A 23774-nucleotide genomic window follows, 5' to 3' on the forward strand; every position below is an offset into this window, starting at 1 on the left:
ACCCAGGCGCCCCAAACAACAAGTAAATAAATGGGAAAATCTATTTTAAAAATTATTTAAGAATCAAACCTATCTTATAAAGTAGGAACAGTGGATTCAATGGTGAGATCCAAAAAGATATGTCTGCATTCTAATCCATAAAACCAGTAAATTTAATTTTATTGAAAATAAAGTGTTCGTATAAATAAGATCGCCCTGGGTTATTTCGGTACATCTTATATCAAACAACAAATGTCCTTAAAAGAGACACAAGGGGAGCAGAGAAGGCTGTGTGAAGAGAGAGGCAGATGGGAGAGATACAGCCAGAGGAAATATCAACAAAGAAACTAAATTCCTTGAAATAAGAAAATCTTTTATAATTGAAATAAGAAAACACTCACCTGGCTTCTTTGTTTATTTGATCACCATATCCCACTGTCTTCACAACAGTTAATTTCAACTGAACATTACTTTCCTGAAGCTCATATGTCTGAATTTTAAGTCCAACATTTGAGTAAAAATGCGAGGATTTTTTGTCTTTCAGATTAGTATTGAATAATGTGTCAATGAGTGTTGATTTTCCAATCCCAGTTTCCCCTGTAATAAACATAGATACATTATCTAGGAGCATAAGATGGCTGAGAAGTAACACTCTTAACCCCTAAAATGGTTTAAAGGGTCTCAAATATATCAATGACTATAATGTCCTTTAAAGTATACAAGTTTCTCTTGACTCTATCAGTCATTAATATAATATAGAAAATATGTACACAAAGATAATCAGATTTTGAAGAGCACTGAAACATTTAAAGAAAAAGTCTAAGGAGCATGACTAACATGATGGAAACAAAACCAGATTGACAGACATGGTCTTGAAGTAACAGCACCAGTGTTATACTACTTAAGATAAGTTGAAATGAGCATTAAGAAAATTAAGTAATAATTCAAATGAGGAGTCAGGCACTTACCCACACAGAGAATATTAAAAGAGAATCCTTGTTGGATAGATCGGTTCACCAACTGATGAGGCAAACATTCAAAACCAAAATGACCAAGCATTGTTAAACAACGGACACTATCTCCTTTGGGCTTAAAAAAATATATATACTTTAATTAGAATTAGTAATATCATTTGAAAATATGATTTTAATATGTTAAAAAATTAGAATTATCATTTGATTATCATAACTCAGACATTATTCAAACGAAGTAAATTTGTGAGCAAATAAGTCCTTGTCCAGACACATAGATTTTGCTTTCAATTTAAAAAATAGTAAATCTGGAAGAGGAAGAGGAAGATGGTGGTGCAGTAGGAGGACCCTAGGTTCATCTCGTCTCACCAACACAAATAGATAACTACAAAATCATCCTAAATACCCCAGTAATCAATCTGAAGAATGACAGAACAAACTCCACAACTAAAGGAGAGAAGAGGCCACATCAAAAAAGGTAGGAAGTGTGGGGAAGTGGTATAGCGGAGAAAAAGATCATGGCTGCTGCAGTAAGAAGGGAGCCAGAGTTGCAGAGAAGGGTGAGAGAGGAGCACACAGGGGAACACACAAGGAGAATGTTTTGCAAAAGATATGGCGTTGGAAAACTAGAAGGGCTTAATTTCATGGTTCTTGCAACCAGTGGGGCTTAAAGCCTGCAGTTTTAAGGGTAAGCTGCCTTGGCTGGGGTAGAGCTCCAACGGCACTGCGGCACTGCGCTGCTCCTGGAGAGAAGGCAGGCAAACAACCCGGGGGCAGATCCCATGCAAACAGCGGTCTGATGACTGCCTGGGGCCCACAGGGGGGAGATGATTCCTTCTTCTCCACGCACATACCAAAGAGGCATTGTTCACAGACACGGCTCTGGGAACAAAAGACCTCTCTGGCAACATTTCCCACATTTGCCCCGCGGCATAAACACAGAGTTGCTGGAAGCAGCACAGTGCCAACACTGGCTAACTTGCTTGCACAAAGCCCCACCCCTTGCACTCTGGTGGGACTACCCTTCCCAGTCAAGCTTGCCTCAAGCACACTGTGACAGGCCCCACCTCCAGAAGACCAGCACAAACCTCTGCCCACACCATGTCTCCTGCCCAGAGAGTTCTGCAAGGCTTCAGTTCTAGTGGAAGCAGTATCAGGTCTCATTTACCAAGACGACCAGAGCACCACTGGTTAAAACCATTCTGGCCAGGGACCAAGCACTGCACACTGCAGGCAAGAAGAGCCTCTGCAGACCACTGGTATGAAGAACAGAGCAACAGCAAGTGCATGCAGCACACACCAGAGTCACTCCCTGAAGCATCAGGCCCTGGACATTATATGACCTCTTCTTCATAAAGCCATTCAGGGGTCCTGAGAGTATCAGGAACAGGACACATAATGGGCTTTTCTTTCTTTCTTTTTTTTTTTAAGATTTTATTTATTTATTTGACAGAGATAGACAGCCAGCGAGAGAGGGAACACAAGCAGGGGGAGTGGGAGAGGAAGAAGCAGGCTCCCAGCGGAGGAGCCTGACGTGGGGCTCGATCCCACAACGCCGGGATCACGCCCCGAGCCAAAGGCAGACGTTTAACGACTGTGCCACCCAGGCGCCCCTATAATGGGCTTTTCTAACCCACAAAAGAAGACAAAGACTTAGACAAAAATGCCAAATGGAGGAATTCATCCCAAATGAAAGAACAAGATAAGGTCACAACCAGAGATCTAAGCAAAGCAGATAATAAGTAACATGTCTGATGGAGAATTTAAAGCAATAATCACAAGGATACTCTCCGGGCTTAAAAAAAAAAAAAAGAATAGAAGCGATCAGGGAGATCCTTACTGCAGAAAGAAAAGAGTTTAAAAAAGAATCAGTCAGAGATGAAGAGTGCAATAAACGAGATTGGAAACAGGCCTGATGCAATGAACAGCAGGCTGGAAGAGTGAATTAGTGACATAGAGGAAAAAGTAACAGAAATTAAAGAAGCTGAACAGCATAGAGAAAGTATTGCACAAGAATAGACTCATGGAAGTCAGTGACTCCATCAAATGTAATAACATGCATATTATAGGAGTCCCAGAGGAAGGGAGAGAAAAAGGTAGAAATTTTATTTGAAGAAATAGAAGCTGTGAAGTTAAACTCTCACTCTTTGCAGATGACACGATACTCTATGTGTAAAACCCAGAAGACTCCATTCCAAAATTGCTAGAACTCATACAGGAGTTCAGAAACATGGCAGGATATAAAATCAACGCACAGATATCAGCTGCATTTCTATACACCAACAATCAGACAGAAGAAAGAGAAATGAAGGAATTGATCCCACTTAAAATTGCACTAAAAACCATATGATACCTAGGAATAAACCTAACCAAAGAGGCAAAGGATTTGTACTCAGAAAACTGTAGAACACTCCTGAAAGAAATTGAGGAAGACACAAAGAAATGGGAAAACGTCCCATGCTCATGAATTGGATGAACAAATATTGTTAAAATGTCTATGCTACCTAGAGCAATCTACACATTCAATGTAATCCCTATTAAAATACCATCAACTTTTTTCACAGAACTGGAACAAATAATCCTAAAATTTGTATGGAACCTGAAAAGACCCCAAAGAGCCAAAGGAATGTTGAAAAAGAAAACCAAAGTTGGTGGCATCACAATGTCGGACTTCAAACTCTATTACTGTCATCATCAAGACAGTATGGTACAGACACAAAAACAGACATACAGATCAATGGAACAGAATAGAGAATCCAGAAAATGGACCCTCAACTCTATGGTCAACTAGTCTTTGACAAAGCAGGAAAGAATATCCAATGGAAAAAGGACAGTCTCTTCAACAAATGGTGTTGGGAAACTTGGACAGCCACGTGAGGAAGAATGAAATTGGACCATTTTCTCACACCATACACAAAGATAAACTCAAAATTGATGAAAGACCTCAAAGTGAGACAGGAATCCATCAAAATCCTAGAGGACAACATAGGCAGTAACCTCTTCCACATTGGCCACAGTGACCTCTTTCAAGATACGTCTCCTGAAGGCAAGGGAAACAAAAGAAAAAATGACGTTTTGGGACTTCATCAAGATAAAAAGTTACTACACAGAAAAGGAAACAGTCAACAAAACTAAGAGGCAATCCACAGAATGGGAGAAGATATTTGCAAATGACACTACAGATAAAGGCCTGGCATCTACGATCTACAAAGAACTTATCAAACTCAACACCCAAAAAACAAATAATCAAGTCAAGAAATGGCCAAAAGACATGAACAGACACTTCTTCAAAGAAGACATACAAATGGATAATAGATATGAAAAATATTCAACATGATTAGCCATCAGGGAAATGCAAATCAAAACCACAATGAGATACCAGCTTACACCAGTTAGAATGGCAAAAATTAACAAGACAGTAAACAACAAGTGTTGGTGAGGTTATGAAGAAAGAGGAATCTTCTTGCACGATTAATGAGAATGCAAGCTGGTACAGCCTCTCTGGAAAACAGTATGGAGGTTCCTCAAGATGTTAAAAATAGAGTTACCCTACGACCCAGAAATTACAGTACTAGGTACTTACCCCAAAGATACAGATGTAGTGAAAAGAAGGGGCATAGGCACCGCAATGTTCATAGCAGCAATGTCCACAATAGCTAAACTGTGTAAGGAGCTGAGATGCCCTTCAACAGATGAATGGATAAAGAAGTTGTGGTATATATATACAATGGAATATTATGTAGCCATCAAAAAATTAAATCTTGCCATTTGCAGCAATGTGGATGGAACTAGAAGGTATTATGCTAACTGAAATAAGTCAGTCAGAGAAAGACAATTATCATATGATCTCACTGATGGGCAGAATTTAAGAAAGAAGGCAGAGAATCATAGGGGAAGAGAAGAAGAAATGAAACAAGATGAAACCAGAGAGGGTGAGAAACCATAGGAGGTGATTAACATCATCATAATAATGAAAAAAAAAAGAAATCATAAGAGACTCTCAGTCTTAGGAGTCAAATTGAGGGTTGCTGGAGGGTAAGGAGTGGGGGGGGATGGGGTGGCTGGGTGATGGACACTGGGGAGGGTATGTGTTGTGGTAAGTGCTGTGTGTTGTGTAAGACTGATGAATCACAGACCTGTACCCCTGAAACAAACAATACATTATATGTTAATTTAAAAAAAGTTTTTTTAAATAGATCCTAGAGGAGAACACAGGCAGTAACCTCTTTAATACTAGCTATAGTAACTTCTTTCTAGATATGACACAAGAGAAACAAAAGCAAAAATAAACAATTGGGACTTCATCAAAATAAAAAGCTCTGTACAGTGAAGAAAACAATCAACAATTGAAAGGGCAACTTATGGAATAAGAAAAGGTATTTGCAAATGACATATCTGATGAAGGGTTAGTATCGAAAATATATAAGGAACTTATAAAACTCAGTGCCTGAAATACAAATAATCCAGTTAAAATTAGGCAGAAGACATAAATAGACATTTTTTTCCAAAGAAGACATCCAGATGACCAAAAGGCACATGCAAAGATGTATCATCATCAGGGAAATACAAATCAAACCTGCAATGAGACGTCACCTCACAGCTGGCAGAATGGCTAAAATTAACAACATAGGAAACAACAGGTTTTGGTGAGGATGTAGAGAAAGGGGAATCCTCTTACACTGTTGGTGGGAATGTAATTGGTGAAGCCACTCAGGTAAACAGTATGGAGTTTCCTCAAAAAGTTCAAAGTAGAACTACACTACAATCCAGCAATTGCACTACTAGGCAGTTGCACAAAGAATACCAAAATACTGATTTGAAGGGATACATGTACCCCAGTGTTTATAGCAGCACTATCAACAATAGCCAAATTATGGAAAGTGCCCAAATATCCATCAACTGATGAATGGATAAAGAAGTGGTATATATACACAATGAAATATTACTCAGCCATTAAAAAGAATGAAATCTTACATTTGCAACAACAGATGGAGTTAAAGAATATTATGCTAAGTGAAATATGTTAGTTCAGAGAAAGACAAATACCATATGATTTCACTCATATGTGGAATTTAAGAAACAAAACGAATGAACATAAGGGAAAAAAGAGAGGCCAACCAAGAAACTGACTCTTAACTATAGAGAAGAAACTGATGATTACCAGAGGGAATTTGGGTGGGAGGATGTGGTAAATATGTGATGGGGATTAAGGAGGGCACTTGTTTTGATGAGCAGCAAGTATTGTATGTAAGTGTTGAATCACCAAATTCCACACGTGAAACTAATATTACACTGTATGTTAACTAACTGGAATTTAAATACTAATTTTGAGGAGAAAAGATTGGTATATTTATCTGAGATGGAATATTACTTGGCCATGAAAAAGAATGAGGTGTTGTCATTTGCAACAACATGGATGGACCTAGATGGTACAAAGCTAAGTGAAATAAGTCACTTAGAGTAAAACATGTACTATATCGTTTTACTTATATTTGAAATTTAAGAAACAAAGCACAAAAAGAAAAAAGGACAAATAAAAAATACTCTTAAATACAGTGAAGAAACTGGTGGTTCTCAGAAAAAAGATGGGTGGGGGAATGGGGAAATAGATAAAAGGGACTAAGAGTAAATTTATCATTATGAGTATTGAGTAATGTATTGAAGTTTTGAATCATATTGTATACCTGAAACTAATACAACACTGCATCTTAATTACACTTTAATAACAATTAAGTGAGTCTACTTAAGCTTTACATTCCAATACAGGAGAGAGATCAAAAAAAAAAAACTAGGCATCCTCACATATTGATGGTTATAGTATAAATTGGCATAGTATCTTTATAAGAGTGATTTAGCAATTACTGATCAAATTTTATTTTATTTTATTTTTTTTTAAAGATTTTATTTATTTATTCGACAGAGATAGAGACAGCCAGCGAGAGAGGGAACACAAGCAGGGGGAGTGGGAGAGGAAGAAGCAGGCTCACAGCGGAGGAGCCTGATGTGGGGCTCGATCCCATAACGCCGGGATCACGCCCTGAGCCGAAGGCAGACGCACAACCGCTGTGCCACCCAGGCGCCCCTACTGATCAAATTTTAAATTGCGTGTATTTTCTCACCCAACAATTCCATTTCTAGCAAAGTATTCAAACATATACCTGAAAAAGAATGTAGAAGGATATTAAATGTGGCATTATATGGAATTGGGAAGAAGAAAGATGGAGAAGAAGGAGGAGGAGGGGGTGGGGGAAGAAAGGAAAAAAGAGAGGCAAAAAAAAGATGGCAGAGGAGTGGGGGACCTTTTTTCAGCTGTTCCCCTGAATCGAGCTGGATATCTACCAGACCATCCTGAACACCCACGAAATCAGCCTGAGAGGTAAGAAGATACATCTGGATCTCTACAAACGAACATCTCCAGCGCTGGGTCTCAAGGTACAAAGTGGGGAGCTGAGGGTCTACATGCAGATATCGGAAGATAAATGGAAGGGGGAGGGAGCCACCGTGCTTGGGCGCCAGGAAGCAGTAGCCACCTGCATGGGGGAGCAGGCCAGACTCGCAGACCGGTAGCCGCCAGGAAACCAGACTGAAAACCGGAGCTCCGGAGCACGTGCGTGAACCAGACTGAAACCGGGAGCTCAGGAACGCGCGCGGGAACTGGGGCGGCTGGTGGTGTTAGAAGCACAAAGGACAGAGACGGGCCGGCCCTGGGAGCGAGGACTGGGACAGTGGCTGTGGGGCGCACAACCTGGGACGCTGCGGGTTTTTGCAGCACTGACAAAAAAAGAGTTAAAGTGGCCAGGAAAGCTCAGTGGAGGGCAGACGGTGATCTCTCTGTTCTGAGACAGAGGCTTGGATAGGGTCACTGCTGCTCTGACTCTCAGAAGAGTCACAAAAAGCTGTCAGGGAAAGCCGCCAGAGAACAAAAGCCCCAAAAAACCAGTTCTCACTGAGTCCATCCCTCCACAGGGGGTAGGGCAACTCTGACCAAACAGGGTTGCCTGATTATCAGCGCGGCAGGACCCTCCCCCAGAAGGCAGGCTGGAAGTACAAGAAGCCCACATCCCTAAGGTCCCTATAAAACAGGTGCGTCTTGCTTGGGTTCTGGTCAATAATTTGGGTTCTGTACATCCCCGCAACCACACCTCATCAGAATGACAAGGACCAACAAATGAAAGAAACAGAGACTATGGCCTCTGCCACGGAACTAATGGATATGGATATAACCAAATTGTCAGAAATGGATTTCAGAGTAACAATTGTCAAGATGATGTGTAGGCTTGAAAAAAAAATTAACAAAAATCTATCTCTAAGGGCTGAAATGAGAATGAATCTGGCGGAAATTAAGAATGCTATGAATCAAATGCAGTCTAAACAGGATGCTCTGACTGCCAGGGTAAAACTAGGCAGAAGAAGGAATTAGTGAGTTAGAGGAAGAGATGATAGAAAAGAAGGAAAGAGAAGAAACATGGCTTTAAAAACTCCACTTTCAAGAAAAAAAGACTACCGGAGATTACTAACTCAATGAAACGTTCCAATGTCAGAATCATCGGCATCCCCGAGGGGGTAGAGAGAGAGAGAGAGAGGTATAGAAGAGATATTTGAACAAATTGTAGCTGAGAACTTCCCTAATCCGGTGAAGGAAACAAGCATTCATGTCCAAGAGGCAGAGAGGACCCCTCCCAAGATCAATGAGAACAGACCAACACCATGACATATAATAGTACAATTCGCAAATCTTAGATCCAAGGAAACAATCTTGAAAGTGGCAAGGGGGAAGAGATTCCTCGTGTACAGAGGGAGGAACATCAGAATAACGTCGGACCTGTCCACAGAGACCTGGCAAGCTGGAAAAAGCTGGCAAGACATATTCAGAACACTAAGTGAGAAGAACATGCAGCCGAGGATACTGTATCCAGCAAGGCTGTCATTCAGAATGGATGGAGAGACAAGGAGCTTCCAAGACTGGCAGAAACTGAAAGAATATATGACCACCAAGCCAGCCCTGCAAGAAATATTAAGGGAGGTTCTATAAAAGGAGAAAGACCCCAAGAGTGATACAGAACAGAAATTTAAGGAGACAATCTATAGAAACAAAGACTTCACAGGCAACATGACAACATTAAAATCATATCTCTCAATAATCACTCTCAGTGTGAATGACCTAAATGCTCCCATAAAACACCACAGGGTTGCAGATTGGATAAAAAGACATGACCCATCCATATGCTGTCTACAAGAGACTCATTTTGAACCTAAAGATACATCCAGACTGAAAGTGAAGGGATGGAGAGTGATTTTTCATGCCAACAAACCTTAAAAGAAAGCTGGAGTAGCAATTATCATATCAGACAGATTAGATTTTAAGCTAACGACTGTAGTTAGAGATACAGAAGGACACTATATTATTCTTAAAGGGTCTATCCAACAAGAGGATCTAACAATTATAAATATCTATGCCCCCACTAGGGGAGCAGCCAGTTACATAAGCCAAATCTTTTTTTTTTTTAAGATTTTATTTATTTCACAGAGATAGAGACAGCCAGCAAGAGAGGGAACACAAGCAGAGGGAGTAGGAGAGGAAGAAGCAGGCTCATAGCGGAGGAGCCTGATGTGGAGCTCGATCCCACAACGCCAGGATCACGCCCTGAGCCGAAGGCAGACGCTTAACTGCTGTGCCACCCAGGCGCCCCACATAAGCCAAATCTTAATCAGAATAAAGGACATATAGATAACAGTACATTAATAGTAGGGGACCTCAACACTCCACTCTCAGCAATAGACAGATCATCTAAGCAGAAAGTCAACAAAGAAACAAGAGCTTTGAATGACATACTGGACCAGATGGACCTCATAGATATATACAGAACACTACACCCTAGACCAACAGAATACTCATTCTTTTCAAACGCACATGGAACTTTCTCCAGAATAGACCATACACTGGATCACAAAACAGGTCTTAACTGACACCAAAAGACTGAGATTATTCCCTGCATATTCTCAGACCACAATGCTTTGAAACTGGAACTCAATCAGAAGGAAAAATTTGGAAGAAATTCAAACACTTGGAAACTAAGGACCATCCTGCTTAAGAATGACTGGGTAAACCAGGAAGTTAAAGAATTTAAGCAATTTATGGAAACCAATGAGAACGAAAACACATCGGTCCAAAACCTATGGGCACTGCAAAGGCGGTCCTAAGGGGAAAATACATAGCCATCCAAGCCTCACTCAAAATAATAGAAAAATCTAAAATGCAGTCCTTATATTCTCACCTTAAGAAGCTGGAGATGGAACAGAAGAACAGACCTAACCCACTCACGAAAAGACAACTGATTAAGATTAGAGCAGAGATCAATGAATTAGAAACCAGAAACACAGTAGAGCAGATCAACAAAACTAGAAGCTGGTTCTTTGAAAGAATTAATAAGATGATAAGCCACTGGCCAGACTTATTCAAAAGAATAGAGAAAGAACCCAAATTAATAAAATTACGAATGAAAGGGGAGAGATCACGACCAACACCAAGGAAATACAAACAAGCATTAGAAACTATTATCAACAACTATATGCCAATAAATTAAACAACCTGGAAGAAATGGATGCCTTCCTCAAAACCTATGAACTACCCAGACTGACACAGGAAGAAATTGATTATCTAAACAGACCGATTAATTGTGAAGAAATTGAAGTACTGATCAAAAACCTCCCGAAAAACAAGAGTCCAGGGCCTGATGGATCCCCTGGGGAATTCTACCAAATATTCAAAGGAGAAATAATACCTATTCTCCTGAAGCTGTTTCAAAAAATAGAAACAGAAGGAAAACTACCAAACTCATTCTATGAGGCCAGTATTACCTTGATCCCACAACCAGGCAAAGACCCCATCCAAAAGGAGAATTACAGACCGATATCCCTGATGGGCATGGATGCCCAAATTCTCAACAAGATCCTAGCTAATAGGATCCAACAGTACATTAAAAGGATTATCCATCATGACCAAGTGGGATTCATCCCTGGGATGCAAGGGTGGTTCAACATTCACAAATTGATCAGTGTGATAGATAACATTAATAAGAGTAGAGACAAGAACCATATGATCCTCTCAATTGATGCAGAAAAGGCATTTGACAAAATACAGCATCCTTTCCTGATTAAAACCCTTCAGAGTGTAGGGATAGAGGGTACATTCCTCAATTTCATAAAAACCATTTATGAAAAGCCTACACCGAATATCGTTCTCAATGGGGAAAAGCTGAGAGCCTTTCCCTTAAGATCAGAAACATGACAAGGATGCCCACTCTCACCATTATTGTTCAACACAGTACTAGAAGTCCTAGCAAGAGCAATCAGACAACAAAAAAGAATAAAAGGTATACAAATGGCAAAGAAGAAGTCAAACTCTCTCTCTTCGCAGAGGACATGACACTTTATATGGAAAACCCAAAAGACTCCACCCCCAAATTACTAGAACTCATACAACAATTCAGTAACGTGGCAGGATACAAAATCAATGCACAGAAATCAGTTGCATTTCTTTAAACAAACAATGAGACTGAAGAAAGAGAAATTAGGGAATCCATTCCATTTACAACAGCACCAAAAACCATAAGATATCTCGGAATAAATTTAACCAGAGTGGTAAAGGATCTATACTCTAGAAACTACAGAACACTGATGAAAGACATTGAAGAAGACACAAAAAGATGGAAAAACATTCCATGCTCATGGATTGAAAGAAGAAACACAGTTAAATTGTCTATGCTACCCAGAGCAATCTACACTTTCAACGCCATCCCAATCAAAATACCAACGCCATTTTTCAAAGAGCTGGAACAAACAATCCTAAAATTTGTGTGGAACCAGAAAAGACCCCGAATCTCCAAAGAACTGTTGAAAAGGAAAAACAAAGCTGGGGACATCACGTTGCCTGATTTCAAGCTATACTACAAAGCGGTAATGACCAAGACAGCATGGTACTGGCACAAAAACAGACACATAGACCAATGGAACAGAATACAGACTCCAGAAATGGACCCTCGACTCTATGGTCAACTAATCTTTGACAAAGCAGGAAAAAACATCTGGTGGAAAAAAGACAGTCTCTTCAATAAATGGTGCTGGGAAAATTGGATAGCTATATACAGAAGAATGAAACTCGACCACTCTCTCACACCATACACAAAGATAAACTCCAAATGGATGAAAGACCTCGATGTGAGACAGGAATCCATCAAAATCATAGAGGAGAACATAGGCTGTAACCTCTTCAACATCAGCCACCGCAACTTCTTTCATGACACGTCTCTAAAGGCAAGGGCAACAAAAGCAAAAATGAACTTTTGGGACTTCATCAAGATAAAAAGCTTCTGCACAGCAAAGGAAACAGTCATCAAAACAAAGAGGCAACCCACAGAATGGGAGAAGATATTTGCAAATGACACTACAGATAAAATTCTGGTATCCAAGATCTATAAAGAACTTCTCAGGGAAAAAGACAGTCTCTTCAATAAATGGTGCTGGGAAAATTGGACAGCTGCATGCAAAAGAATGAAACTTGACCACTATCTCACACCATACACAAAAATAAACTCCAAATGGATGAAAGACCTCGATGTGAGACAGGAATCCATCAAAATTCTAGAGGAGAACATAGGCAGCAACCTCTACGACATCGGCCAAAGCAACCTTTTTCATGACACATCCCCAAAGGCAAGAGAAACAAAAGATAAAATGAATTTATGGGACTTCATCAAGATTAAAAGTTTCTGCACAGCCAAGGAAACAGTCAGAAAAACTAAGAGGTAGCCCACGGAATGGGAGAATATATTTGCAAATGACACTACAGATAAAGGACTGGTATCCAAGATCTACAAAGAACTTCTCAAACTCAATACACGAGAAACAAATAAACAAATCAAAAAATAGGCAGAAGATATGAACAGACACTTTTCCAATGAAGACATACAAATGGCTAACAGACACATGAAAAAATGTTCAAAATCATTAGCCATCAAGGAAATTCAAATCAAAACCACACTGAGATACCACCTTACGCCAGTTAGAATGGCAAAAATAGACAAGGCAAGAAACAACAATTGTTGGAGAGGATGTGGAGAAAGGGGATCCCTCCTACATTGCTGGTGGGAATGCAAGTTGGTACAGCCACTCTGGAAAACAGTGTGGAGGTCCCTTAAAAAGTTAAAAATTGAGCTACCCTATGATCCAGCCATTGCACTACTGGGTGTTTACCCCAAAGAAAGAGATGTAGTGAAGAGAAGGGCCATATGCACCCCAATGTTCATAGCAGCAATGTCCACAATAGCTAAATCGTGGAAGGAGCCAAGATGCCCTACAACAGATGACTGGATTAAGAAGTTGTGGTCCATATATACAATGGAATATTACTCAGCTATTAGAAAGAACGAGTTCTCAACATTTGCTACAACATGGACGGCACTGGAGGAGATAATGCTAAGTGAAATAAGTCAAGCAGAGAAAGACAACTATCATATGATTTCTCTCATCTATGGAACATAAGAGCTAGGATGATCGGTAGGGGAAGAAAGGGATAAAGAAAGGGGGGGTAATCAGAAGGGGGAATGAAACATGAGAGACCATGGACTATGAGAAACAAACTGAGGACCTCAGAGGGGAGGGGGGTGGGGGAATGGGATAGACCGGTGATGGGTAGGAAGGAGGGCACGTATTGCATGGTGCACTGGGTGTTATACACAACTAATGAATTATCGAGCCTTACATCGGAAACCGGGGATGTACTGTATGGTGACTAACATAATATAATAAAAAATCATTAAAAAAAAAAGAACTTCTCAAACTCAATACCCAAGAAACAAATAATCAAATTAAAAAATGGGTAGAAGATATGAACAGACACTTTTCCAAAAAAAACCATACTAATGGCTAACAGACACATGAAAAAATGTTCAACATCACTAGCCATCAGGGAAATTCAAATCAAAACCACACTGAGATACCACCTAACACCAGTTAGAATGGCAAAAGTTGACAAGGCAAGAAACAACAAATGTTGGTGAGGATGTGGAGAAAGGGGAACCCTCTTACGCTGCTGGTGGGAATGCAAGTTGGTACAGCCACTTTGGGAAACAGTGTGGAGGTCCCTCAAAAAGTTAAAAATAGAGCTACCCTATGACCCAGCAATTGCACTACTGGGTATTTACCCCAAAGATACAGACGTAGTGAAGAGAAGGGCCATATGCACCCCAATGTTCATAGCAGCATTGTCCACAATAGCTAAACTGTGGAAGGAGCCGAGATGCCCTTCAACAGACGAATGGATAAAGATGTGGTCCATATATACAATGGAATATTACTTGCCCATCAGAAAGAATGATTATCCAACATTTGCAGCAACATGGATGGGACCAGAGGAGATTATGTTAAGTGAAATAAGTCAAGCAGAGAAAGACAATTATCATATGGTTTCACTCATTTGTGGAACATAAGGAATAGCAGGAAGATCGGTAGGAGAAGGAAGGGAAGAATGAAGCGTGGGTAAACAGAAGTGGGAATGAACCACGAGAGACTATGGACTCTGGGAAACAAACTGATGGTTTCAGAGGGGAGGGAGGTGGAGAGATGGGCTAGCCCGGTGATGGGTATTAAGGAGGGCACGTATTGCATGGAGCACTGGGTGCTACACGCAAACAATGAATCATGGAACACTACATCAAAAACTAATGATGTACTGTATGGTGACTAACATCATAATTAAAAAAAAAAAAAGGAAAGGAAAAAAAAGTGGGAGTTACCCTATCGCTACCTAGAGGGGACTGGTTATTGAAGAAAAGTACTTTCATAACAACTGTGTACTAGGAAGTACAGAGCTAAGCTATTAAAAAGAATGAGGTTGATCTGTGTGCTGATATAAAAAGTTGTCCCAAGATTAGTTACTGCTGGTAAAAAAAAGTTAATAAAAAAAAAACTAGATTGAGAGAAGTGTTTTCTCTTTCCTACTGTTTGAACATGATAGTTTTAATATTTAAATGAGAGAATAAACTAGTTGCTAATTGCAAAAGGGTTCCACAAAAAAGACCCTATAAGATTACTTCCTAAAAAATGTGTAGCATGTATTTATGTATCGGATTAAAGTTTCGCTATTGGCCTTCTGGATCCCTTCTAATTCAAAAATTTTATTATTTTAATATCACGTAAACAAAGGAGTGTTCACCATGATTTAACACTAAGGGGGAACCAAAGATAATATGGAATGGACATAAGTCAGTGGTTTAGTTTCTGAAACAAAACTTTGACAGTAGTTTGAAAAACAGTGAAGATGAAAGGTGGATTAAGTGTGATTTTTAAAGTATGACTGATAGAAAAATAAAATTGAATAAGTCATTCACTCCAGAGAAGTACCAGTGAGAAGGAAAAGGAAAAAAAAGTTGTAGTTTGGATACAGAAAAACCTACATGTTTGGAGGAAGAGAAAACACCAAGAAGAGAGCCATTAGTTATTAAGACAATAGGGGTGGGGGGTTACCGAATGGGAAGACATCAGAGAGGGAGGCAAATCATACGAGACTCTTGACTCCGGGAAACAAACTGAGGGTTGCTGAAAGGGAGGTGGGTGGGGGGATGGGGTACCTGGGTGATGGGCATTAAAGAGGGCACGTGATATGATGAGCACTGAGTGTTAAACTGAACTAATGAATCACTGAACATTATATCAAAAACCAAAGATGTACTATACCTTGGCTAATTGAATTTAAATTACAAAAAACATAAATGAACACGATTTAACATAGATCAATACTCATGTATATATTTGAAATTCTGCTCAAAAAGAATTCAAAACTGAGTTTTCACCCATTCAGACATATTACTCTCTTTTTTAGTGTAAATTTTTATGTGAATTATTATATATTGTCCCTAGTATAGACGCTCATCTTAAAATGAAACTTGGTTCAATCTCCCACTAAGCAAAGAAATTAACAAGCAGTCACTCAACCATTTCCTAAAATAACTTCATTTTAATGTCATTTATTATCAGCACATAAAGTTCCACAAATACATGGATCAAAATAATGCTATTCTCCTCATCTAATGGGAAGTTCTGAAGTTCTGATTTGTTATTCTTTGGTGTTAAATAGGAATACTCTTTTGCACTACTAAAAAGGTCTGCAAACTCAAGAAACAGGCAACAGTTATTTAAACCATTATTGGTATTTAACTCCAATCAATATAAAAGTTAATTCATGTGCAAACATAACAAACATGAGCCTGTATCATCTATGTCTATATCATTTTACTGAGTCAATATTTTAAAATCACCCAATCTCATTAAAGTACAAAATGTAAAGTTCTATTTGAAAGATATACTCAACTACATCTTCACCACGGGGTATTTGCGTGGGCATACACATTGGTTTTTCCGCCATGCCAGGTTGAAAAAGCTGAAAATGAAGAAATAAAAATCTTTTAAAAACTACTTTAGAAGGCTATATTCCTGTAATACAATTTAGATCAATAAGCGATTCTAATAGGACATTTATCCCAGGTTTCGGCTTTCAGTCCAGACAACTGACCTGTTTTAAATTGTGGCTGTTTTCCTAGACAGGTTCCTATATAATAAATAATATGTAATATCTAACTTACAATGTACAGAGATACATTTAACCATAAACATGCAAAATCATCCAAAGAAAGGTGAACTCTCTTCTGAAATCAAGACAACAGAGAGCATTCTTCTTTCAAGTACTATCTAGATGTGAAATAGGAAATTTTGCTTTGAAAGGTGCTTAAAAGAATCAGGAAAGTACATAATTACTTAACTTTCTTGAGTAGCTTATCAGGGAAGACTAGGGTGTTATAGTGTACTTATTTAAGGAGAATTGGGAAAGAAGAGCCTATAAAATCTAAACAAGTCCCTTAGACATTGAACTAAATTAATAACAATTGTCATTTATGACGCTCTTACTATGCACCCAGCATTGTGCTGAGCGCTTATGCGCTTCAGCTCCTTTAGTCCTCATATACACATATTTTTGTTGCCATATGCCAAGTGAGAAAATTCAGATTCAGAAAAATTCAAGTAACTTACTTGCCCAAGATTTCAACTATGCAGTAGACACAGGTCTGAACTGATCCAAAGCTGGTGTTCTTTCTACTGTCCCCAGTTATGGACCAAATATTCACTCTGTTTGCAACACTGTGGAACAAGGGAGGAGAGGTACAAAAGAGCATTTTGTGCTGATTTCTAAGCAGAACTGCCTGAGAAGGACATGCTACCCTACTTCTGAGTACAGCACAAAGATATGAGAATATGAGCCATGATTTAAAAGGAAATATTATACACAAGTATAGCAAAAAGAAAAGCAAACAGAATCAAAGAATGGCTCTGTGCCATGGTTTCTTCACTTGATACATCCTGAGGATTATTCCTCTCTTGTATATACATTGACCTCATATTTTTCCTTTATAGCAAATAGTGTCCTGTAATACAAATCGTTTTCTGTTTTATGGTATGATTTACTCTAGTCTAGTATATATTATTATTATTATTATTATTATTATTATTTATATTATTTAGCAGAACTTTAATGATAGGTAATTGCAGTGATTTCCAGCTTTTAATTGCAACCAACTAAACATCTAAACCACTAAAAAAGAACTGTTTCTTAACTTTTTCTATCTATCCTCTCAGAATTTGAAATGTTACCATAAATTCAAGAGTTTCAAGTTTTAGTTATGCAGATAAAAAAGTTCTGGAGATCTACTGTATACCATGGTGTTTGCATACTTGAAATTTGCTAAAAGAGTAGATCTTAAGTGTTCTTCCCTGCCCCCCCCCCACAATGGTAACTCTGTGAGGTAATGGTAGCTTTATTGGGATAATCATTTCACAATGTATATCAAAACATCACATTGTGCACCTTAAATATATATAGTTTTTATTTGTCAGTCACATCTTAACAAAGCTACAAAAAAGAGAAAAATATTTTCAGAAAAAGAGAATCTCTAACTGCTGACTTTCTGGCAAGCCTGTACAAGATGGCTTGAAAACTGGAGATACAAGTGATCTTGTATTTTAAAAGCTAACTAACTTTGCCTTAAACAAATTGTGGAGTTTATGTCACATAAGTCTGAGCCAAAATTCTCAAAGTATGTTCCCTAGGACTCTGGAGATCACTGACTCTTTCAGGGAGTCCATAAGGTCAAACATTTTTCTAATAACATGAAGGTGATTTGTTTTTCCCAATGTGTTGACATTTCCACTGATGGTTCAAAAGCAATGGTAGGTAAAACTGTTGCTACTTTCATCAAGGCAGTGGCACCAAATTGTATTATTAGTCACTGTGTTAGTCACTTCACACATTCATGCAAAAAGAAAAAGGCAGCGAATACCCACGAATATTTATACTATGCAAGTGTGATGGATGTCTTAGGTAAAACAAGTAATGTGGATGTGAGAAATAGTAACTCCTTTTGTCAAGGAACAACAATTTCCATTGAAAAAACAACTGACGACATTAGTTTTCAGGCTTTGTTATTTCTAAGACAGTTTCTTGAAAATGAATAAAATGTGCTTTGTAACGTGAAGGAAAATAACTGGAAATATATGTTGCAAATGGTAAAATTTGAGTCTCAAAGTTTTTAGAGCACTCATATCCACCATCATGATCCTAACAGATTCCTAATGCTTACAAACTTGCCCTAAAAGATTAGTGGTAGTATTAACAAATATAAAATTTTGATATTGTATAATGAAGCATGTCAGCATTAAATAGACTAGGTTTCCCAAAAATTGACATTTGAGGCCGTATAATTCTTTTTTTTTTTTTTAAGATTTTATTTATTTATTTGACAGAGAGACAGCCAGTGAGAGAGGGAACACAGCAGGGGGAGTGGGAGAGGAAGAAGCAGGCTCCTAGCGGAGGAACCTGATGTGGGGCTCGATCTCAGAACACCGGGATCACGCCCTGAGCCGAAGGCAGACGCTTAATGACTGCGCCACCCAGGCACCCCGAGGCCATATAATTCTTTGTTGTGAAGTGGCTGTATGATGTTTAGTGGCATCTCTGGCCTGTACTTAGTAGATGACAGTAGCAAGCCTTGAGTGTGACAACCAAACCTGTTTCCAGATATTGCCAAATATTTCCTAAAGGGTAAAATCACCCTCCGCCAAGTAACACTGGGTTGAATATAGTAAACAGGTATTTTCCAAATGACCGATGCATTACGTTACAGAGTCATAGGGGAGTTCAAGATCCATTTAGAGAGTGAGATAGAACAACAGATTTTAATGTAATAAAACAAAAGGTTCTTTAATATGATTTCAGCTTCTACATTACAACATATCTTGTCACATTTTGGTGGAGTATCAAAGAAAAACATTAACAATTATGTGAGAAAACTACTTAAGGATTCCTTTCCTCCCACTACATATCTATATGAAGCCAGATTTTCTTCAGAAACATCAACCACGTAACTAACGAAACCTTGAACACTACATCAAAAACTAATGATGTACTATACAGTGGCTAACTGAACATAATAAAAAAATAATAAAAATAAATTAAAATTAAAAAAAGAAACATCAACCAAGACAATATATTTCAAGAGATTGAATGTAGAAGCAGATACGGTAATTGAGTTGTCTTTATTTTTGCTTTTTTATATTAAGTTAGAATATGGTTATGTTATGACATAAAATTCATCATTTTAAGTTCAGTGGTATTCAGTAAATTCACTTTGTTGTACAATCATCACCACCTTTCATCTCCAGAACTCTTCCTTTTCTCAAACTGACTATACTCATTAAACAGCAAATGGCCATCCCCTTCACCCCACCTCCAGCCCCTGGCAATCTCTGTACTTACTGTGAATGTCGGAATTTGGATACTCTAGGTATCCCATATAAGTGGAATCATATAATATTTGTCCTTTTGTGAGTGAATTATTTCACTTAGCATAACATCTTCAAGATTCATCCATGCTGTAGTATGTGTCAGAATTTTCTTCCTTTTTAAAATTTTTTATTTAAATTCAACTTAGTTAATATATAATGTATTATTAGTTTCAGGGGTAGAATTTAGTGATTCATCAGTTGCTTATAACACAAGTGCTCATTACATAGAATTTTCTTCCTTTTAAAGGCTGAATGATATTCCTTAATATGCATATACTACATTTTGCTTATCCATTCATCTGTCAGTGGACACTGGGTCTCTTTGGCTATTGTAAATAATGTTGCAATGAACATGAAAATGCAAATATCTTTTTGAGACCCTGATTTCAATTTTGGGTGGGCATATGCCCAGAAGCAGAATTGCTGGATCATATTGTAATTGTTTCATTTTTTGAGAAACTGCTTAACTGTTTTCCACAGCACATGTACAATTTTACATTCCCACTAGTAAAGCACAAATGTTCCCATTTCTCCACATCCCTCCCAACACTTGTATTTTCTGTTTTTTTAAATAGTAGCCATCCTAGTAGGTGTGAAGTGTCATCTTACGGTTTTGATTTGCATTTTCCTAATAATTAATGATGTTGAATACCTTTTCATGTGCTTATTAGCTATTTGTTGTTGTTTTTTTTAAAGATTTTATTTATTTATTTGACAGCGAGAGAGAGACAGCCAGCGAGAGAGGGAACACAGCAGGGGAGTGGGAGAGGAAGAAGCAGGCTCCCAGCGGAAGAGCCTGACGTGGGGCTCGATCCCAGGACTCCAGGATCACGCCCTGAGTCAAAGGTAGACGCTTAACGACTGAGCCACCAGGCGCCCCTTATTAGCTATTTGTATACCTTGTTTGAAGAAATGTCTATTCGAGCCCACTTTTTAATCTGCTTGTCTCTTATTTGTTGTTGAATTGTATGAGTTTTTATATTCTGGATATTAACCTCTTATCAGATATAATTATTTGCAAATAATTTCTCCCATTTTGTTGATTGTCTTTTCACTCTATTACCAGTGTCCTTTGATCTACAAAAGTGTTAAATATTGATGAGATCCAATTTATTTTTTTTCTTTTGTTGCCTGTGCTTTTGGTGTCAAATGCAAGAAATCATTTCCAGGAGCATGTCATGAAGTTGTACTCCTATGGATTCTTCTGAGTTTTATAATTTTAGTTCTCACACTTAGGTCTTTGATCCATTTTGAGTTAATTTTGTATATGGTGGAGGGTTAGGGTCCAACTTTATTTTCTGGGATATGAATATCCAGATTTCTCAACACTATTTGTTGAAAAGTCCATTCTTTCCCCATTGAATGCTCTTGGGATTGTAGTTAGACAATCATTTGATTATATATGTGAGGGTTTATTTCTGGGCTTCCTATTCTATTTCATTTTGGTCTATATATTTGTCTTTATGCCAGTGCCACACTGTTTTGATTACTGCAGTATTGTAATAAGTTTGATATCAGGAAATCTGAGACTTCCAACCTTTTCCTATTTTCAACATTAAATACATAGGACCCCTGAAAACTCTTCATGAATTTTAGAACAAATTTTCCTATTTCCAGAAACATGTTTGAATTTTGATAGGGATTACACTGAACAGGGGTCGTTTTGAATAATATTTACATCTTAACAATATTAAGTTTTCCAGTTTATCAACAGAAGGCGTCTATATCTGTCTTTTTAAAATTTTTTCACCAGTTTTCTTTAAGTAAGCCAAACATTTTAGAGATTTGAAAAACTGCAATTCTTCTCAACAATTTCCTTTGAGAAAATACGGTTTAGGAGCTTACAGGGAAGATGGCAGAGTAAGAGGACCCTAAATCCACCTCATCCCATGGATATGACTAGATAACTCTTGCACCAGAGAAAACAACACAGAAAAGGACCCAGAGACTAGCTGAACAAAGTCCACAACTAAATGTAGAAAAAAAAAGCCACATTGAAAGAGTAGGAAGGGTGAGGACTAGGTGAGAACACAAACACCAATAGGTCTGACAACCAGAGGGAGGAAGCCACGGGCAAGAGAAGGGAGAAAAAATTACTATCGCACCAGGGAGCCTACAAAGGGAAGAGAAATCCCCATAGCATCTGGCTTTGAAAGTGAGAGGGGCCAAATTTCTGAGTGCTTACAACCTGCAGAACCTAAAGCCTGGAACTTTCAAAACCAGCAGAATTGGCTCTGAGACACCTGGAGGGTGACAGGAAGCTGAACCCCTGACCTTAAAGAAACAGCAGAGCAAATAGCTCACAGATATACAGGAGGAAGACCAATCTCAGAGTTCCCTGAGGGGCTTCTCCAGGAATAAAGGAGCTAAAAGATGCCATTTCCTTCCCCCACTCCTCACCAAAAACACACAGCCACCTGCCAGAACCACCAAGGCTCCAGTATTCACTACCAAACTTGCTTACACCATGCCCTGGCCTCTACCAACAGACCTGCCTTGGACTCAAGAGCTGTGGATCCTCTTCCCCAGAGAATCTGTGCAAACCCTGCCAATGCTGTATCTCCCAACCTGCCACAGGACATACACACCTTGTTATAACTGCACCCCTCACCTGTGCATGCTTTGCAGTGTCGCTGGTGGAGGAGGACCAGCATCACCTAGTTAAAAATGCACATCCCGGGGGTGCCCGGGTGGCTCAGTCATTAAGCGCCTGCCTTTGGCTCAGGGAGTGATCCCGGGGTCCTGGGATTGAGCCCCGCATTGGGCTCCCTGCTCAGTGGGGAGTCTGTTTCTCCCTCTGCCCCTCCCCCATTCGTGTAGCATTCATGCTTTCTTGTTCTCTCTCCTCAAATAAATAAAATCTTAAAAAAAATACACTTGATGGCAGGGTACCTGGATGGTTGTCAGTTAAGTGTCTAACTCTTGGTTTCAGCTCAGGTCATGACCTCATGGGTTGTGCGGACTAGCCCACATTGCGGGGGGGGGGGGGGGGCGGGGGGGGGTCTGTGCTCAGCAGGGAGTCTGCTTGAAGATTTTCTCCCTCTGCTCCTCCCCTCATCTGCTCATTGTCTCAAAATAAATAAATAGATCTTTTTTTAAAAAAATACATTTGATGGAATAAATAGCAGGCTAGAAGAAGCAGAGGGAAAAAATAATAAACTAGAAGACACAGTAATTAAGCTGAACAAAAGAGAGAAAAAAGAATTATGCAAAATGAGAATAAACGTAAGGAATTCAGTGACTCCATCAAGCTTAATAACATTCACATTATAGTGATCCCAGAAAGAAAAGAGAGAGAAAAGGTGGCAGAAGTTTTATTTGAAGAAAAAATAGCTGAAAACTTCCCTAATCTGGGGAAGGAAACAAATACCTAGATCCAGGAGGCTCAGAAATGCCCCCAACAAATTCAACACAAGCAAATCCACACCAAGATCTATTGTAATTAAAATAGGCACATGTTGTGGGGCGCCTGGGTGGCACAGCGGTTAAAGCGTCTGCCTTCGGCTCAGGGCGTGATCCCGGTGTTCCGGGATCGAGCCCCACGTCAGGCTCCTCTGCTGGGAGCCTGCTTCTTCCTCTCCCACTCCCCCTGCTTGTGTTCCCTCTCTCGCTGGCTGTCTCTGTCTCTGTCAAATAAATAAATAAAATCTTTAAAAAAAAAAAAAAAAAAAAAAAAAAAATAAAATAGGCACATGTTGTGATGAGCACTGGGTGTTGTACGCAACTGATGAATTATTGAACACTACAGCAAAAACTTTTGATGTACTATATGCTGGCTAACTGAACTTAATAAAAAATAAAATAAAATAGCAAAATGTAGTGAGAGAAGAAAAAATTAAAAGCAGCAATAATGAAAGTAGACAGTTACATACAAGGGAAACCTCATAAGGTTATCAGTGGATTTTTCAGCAGAATTTTTGCAAGCCATAAGGG

General features: G+C 38.9%; 1 protein-coding gene across 2 annotated transcripts in view; it reads right to left on the minus strand.

Annotated features, from left to right (window-relative positions):
* Window positions 1-23774, minus strand: part of SEPTIN14 (septin 14) — a 160877-nt gene that overhangs the window by 51891 nt on the left and 85212 nt on the right. Inside the window, exons 7-10 of one of the 2 annotated variants that reach the window (XM_057315659.1) lie at window positions 17034-17141; window positions 16318-16386; window positions 948-999; window positions 381-576 (exon numbers count right to left, since the gene is read on the minus strand). In XM_057315659.1, the coding sequence (XP_057171642.1) occupies window positions 381-576; window positions 948-999; window positions 16318-16371 (302 nt within the window). In that variant the 5' untranslated portion in view covers window positions 16372-16386; window positions 17034-17141. Of the gene's footprint in view, window positions 1-380; window positions 577-947; window positions 1069-16317; window positions 16387-17033; window positions 17142-23774 lie in introns of both variants that reach the window. The other variant, XM_026515894.4, reaches the window with a different exon arrangement.

The sequence above is a fragment of the Ursus arctos genome, unplaced genomic scaffold (genome assembly GCF_023065955.2).
Source record: "Ursus arctos isolate Adak ecotype North America unplaced genomic scaffold, UrsArc2.0 scaffold_2, whole genome shotgun sequence".
NCBI lineage: Eukaryota > Metazoa > Chordata > Mammalia > Carnivora > Ursidae > Ursus > Ursus arctos.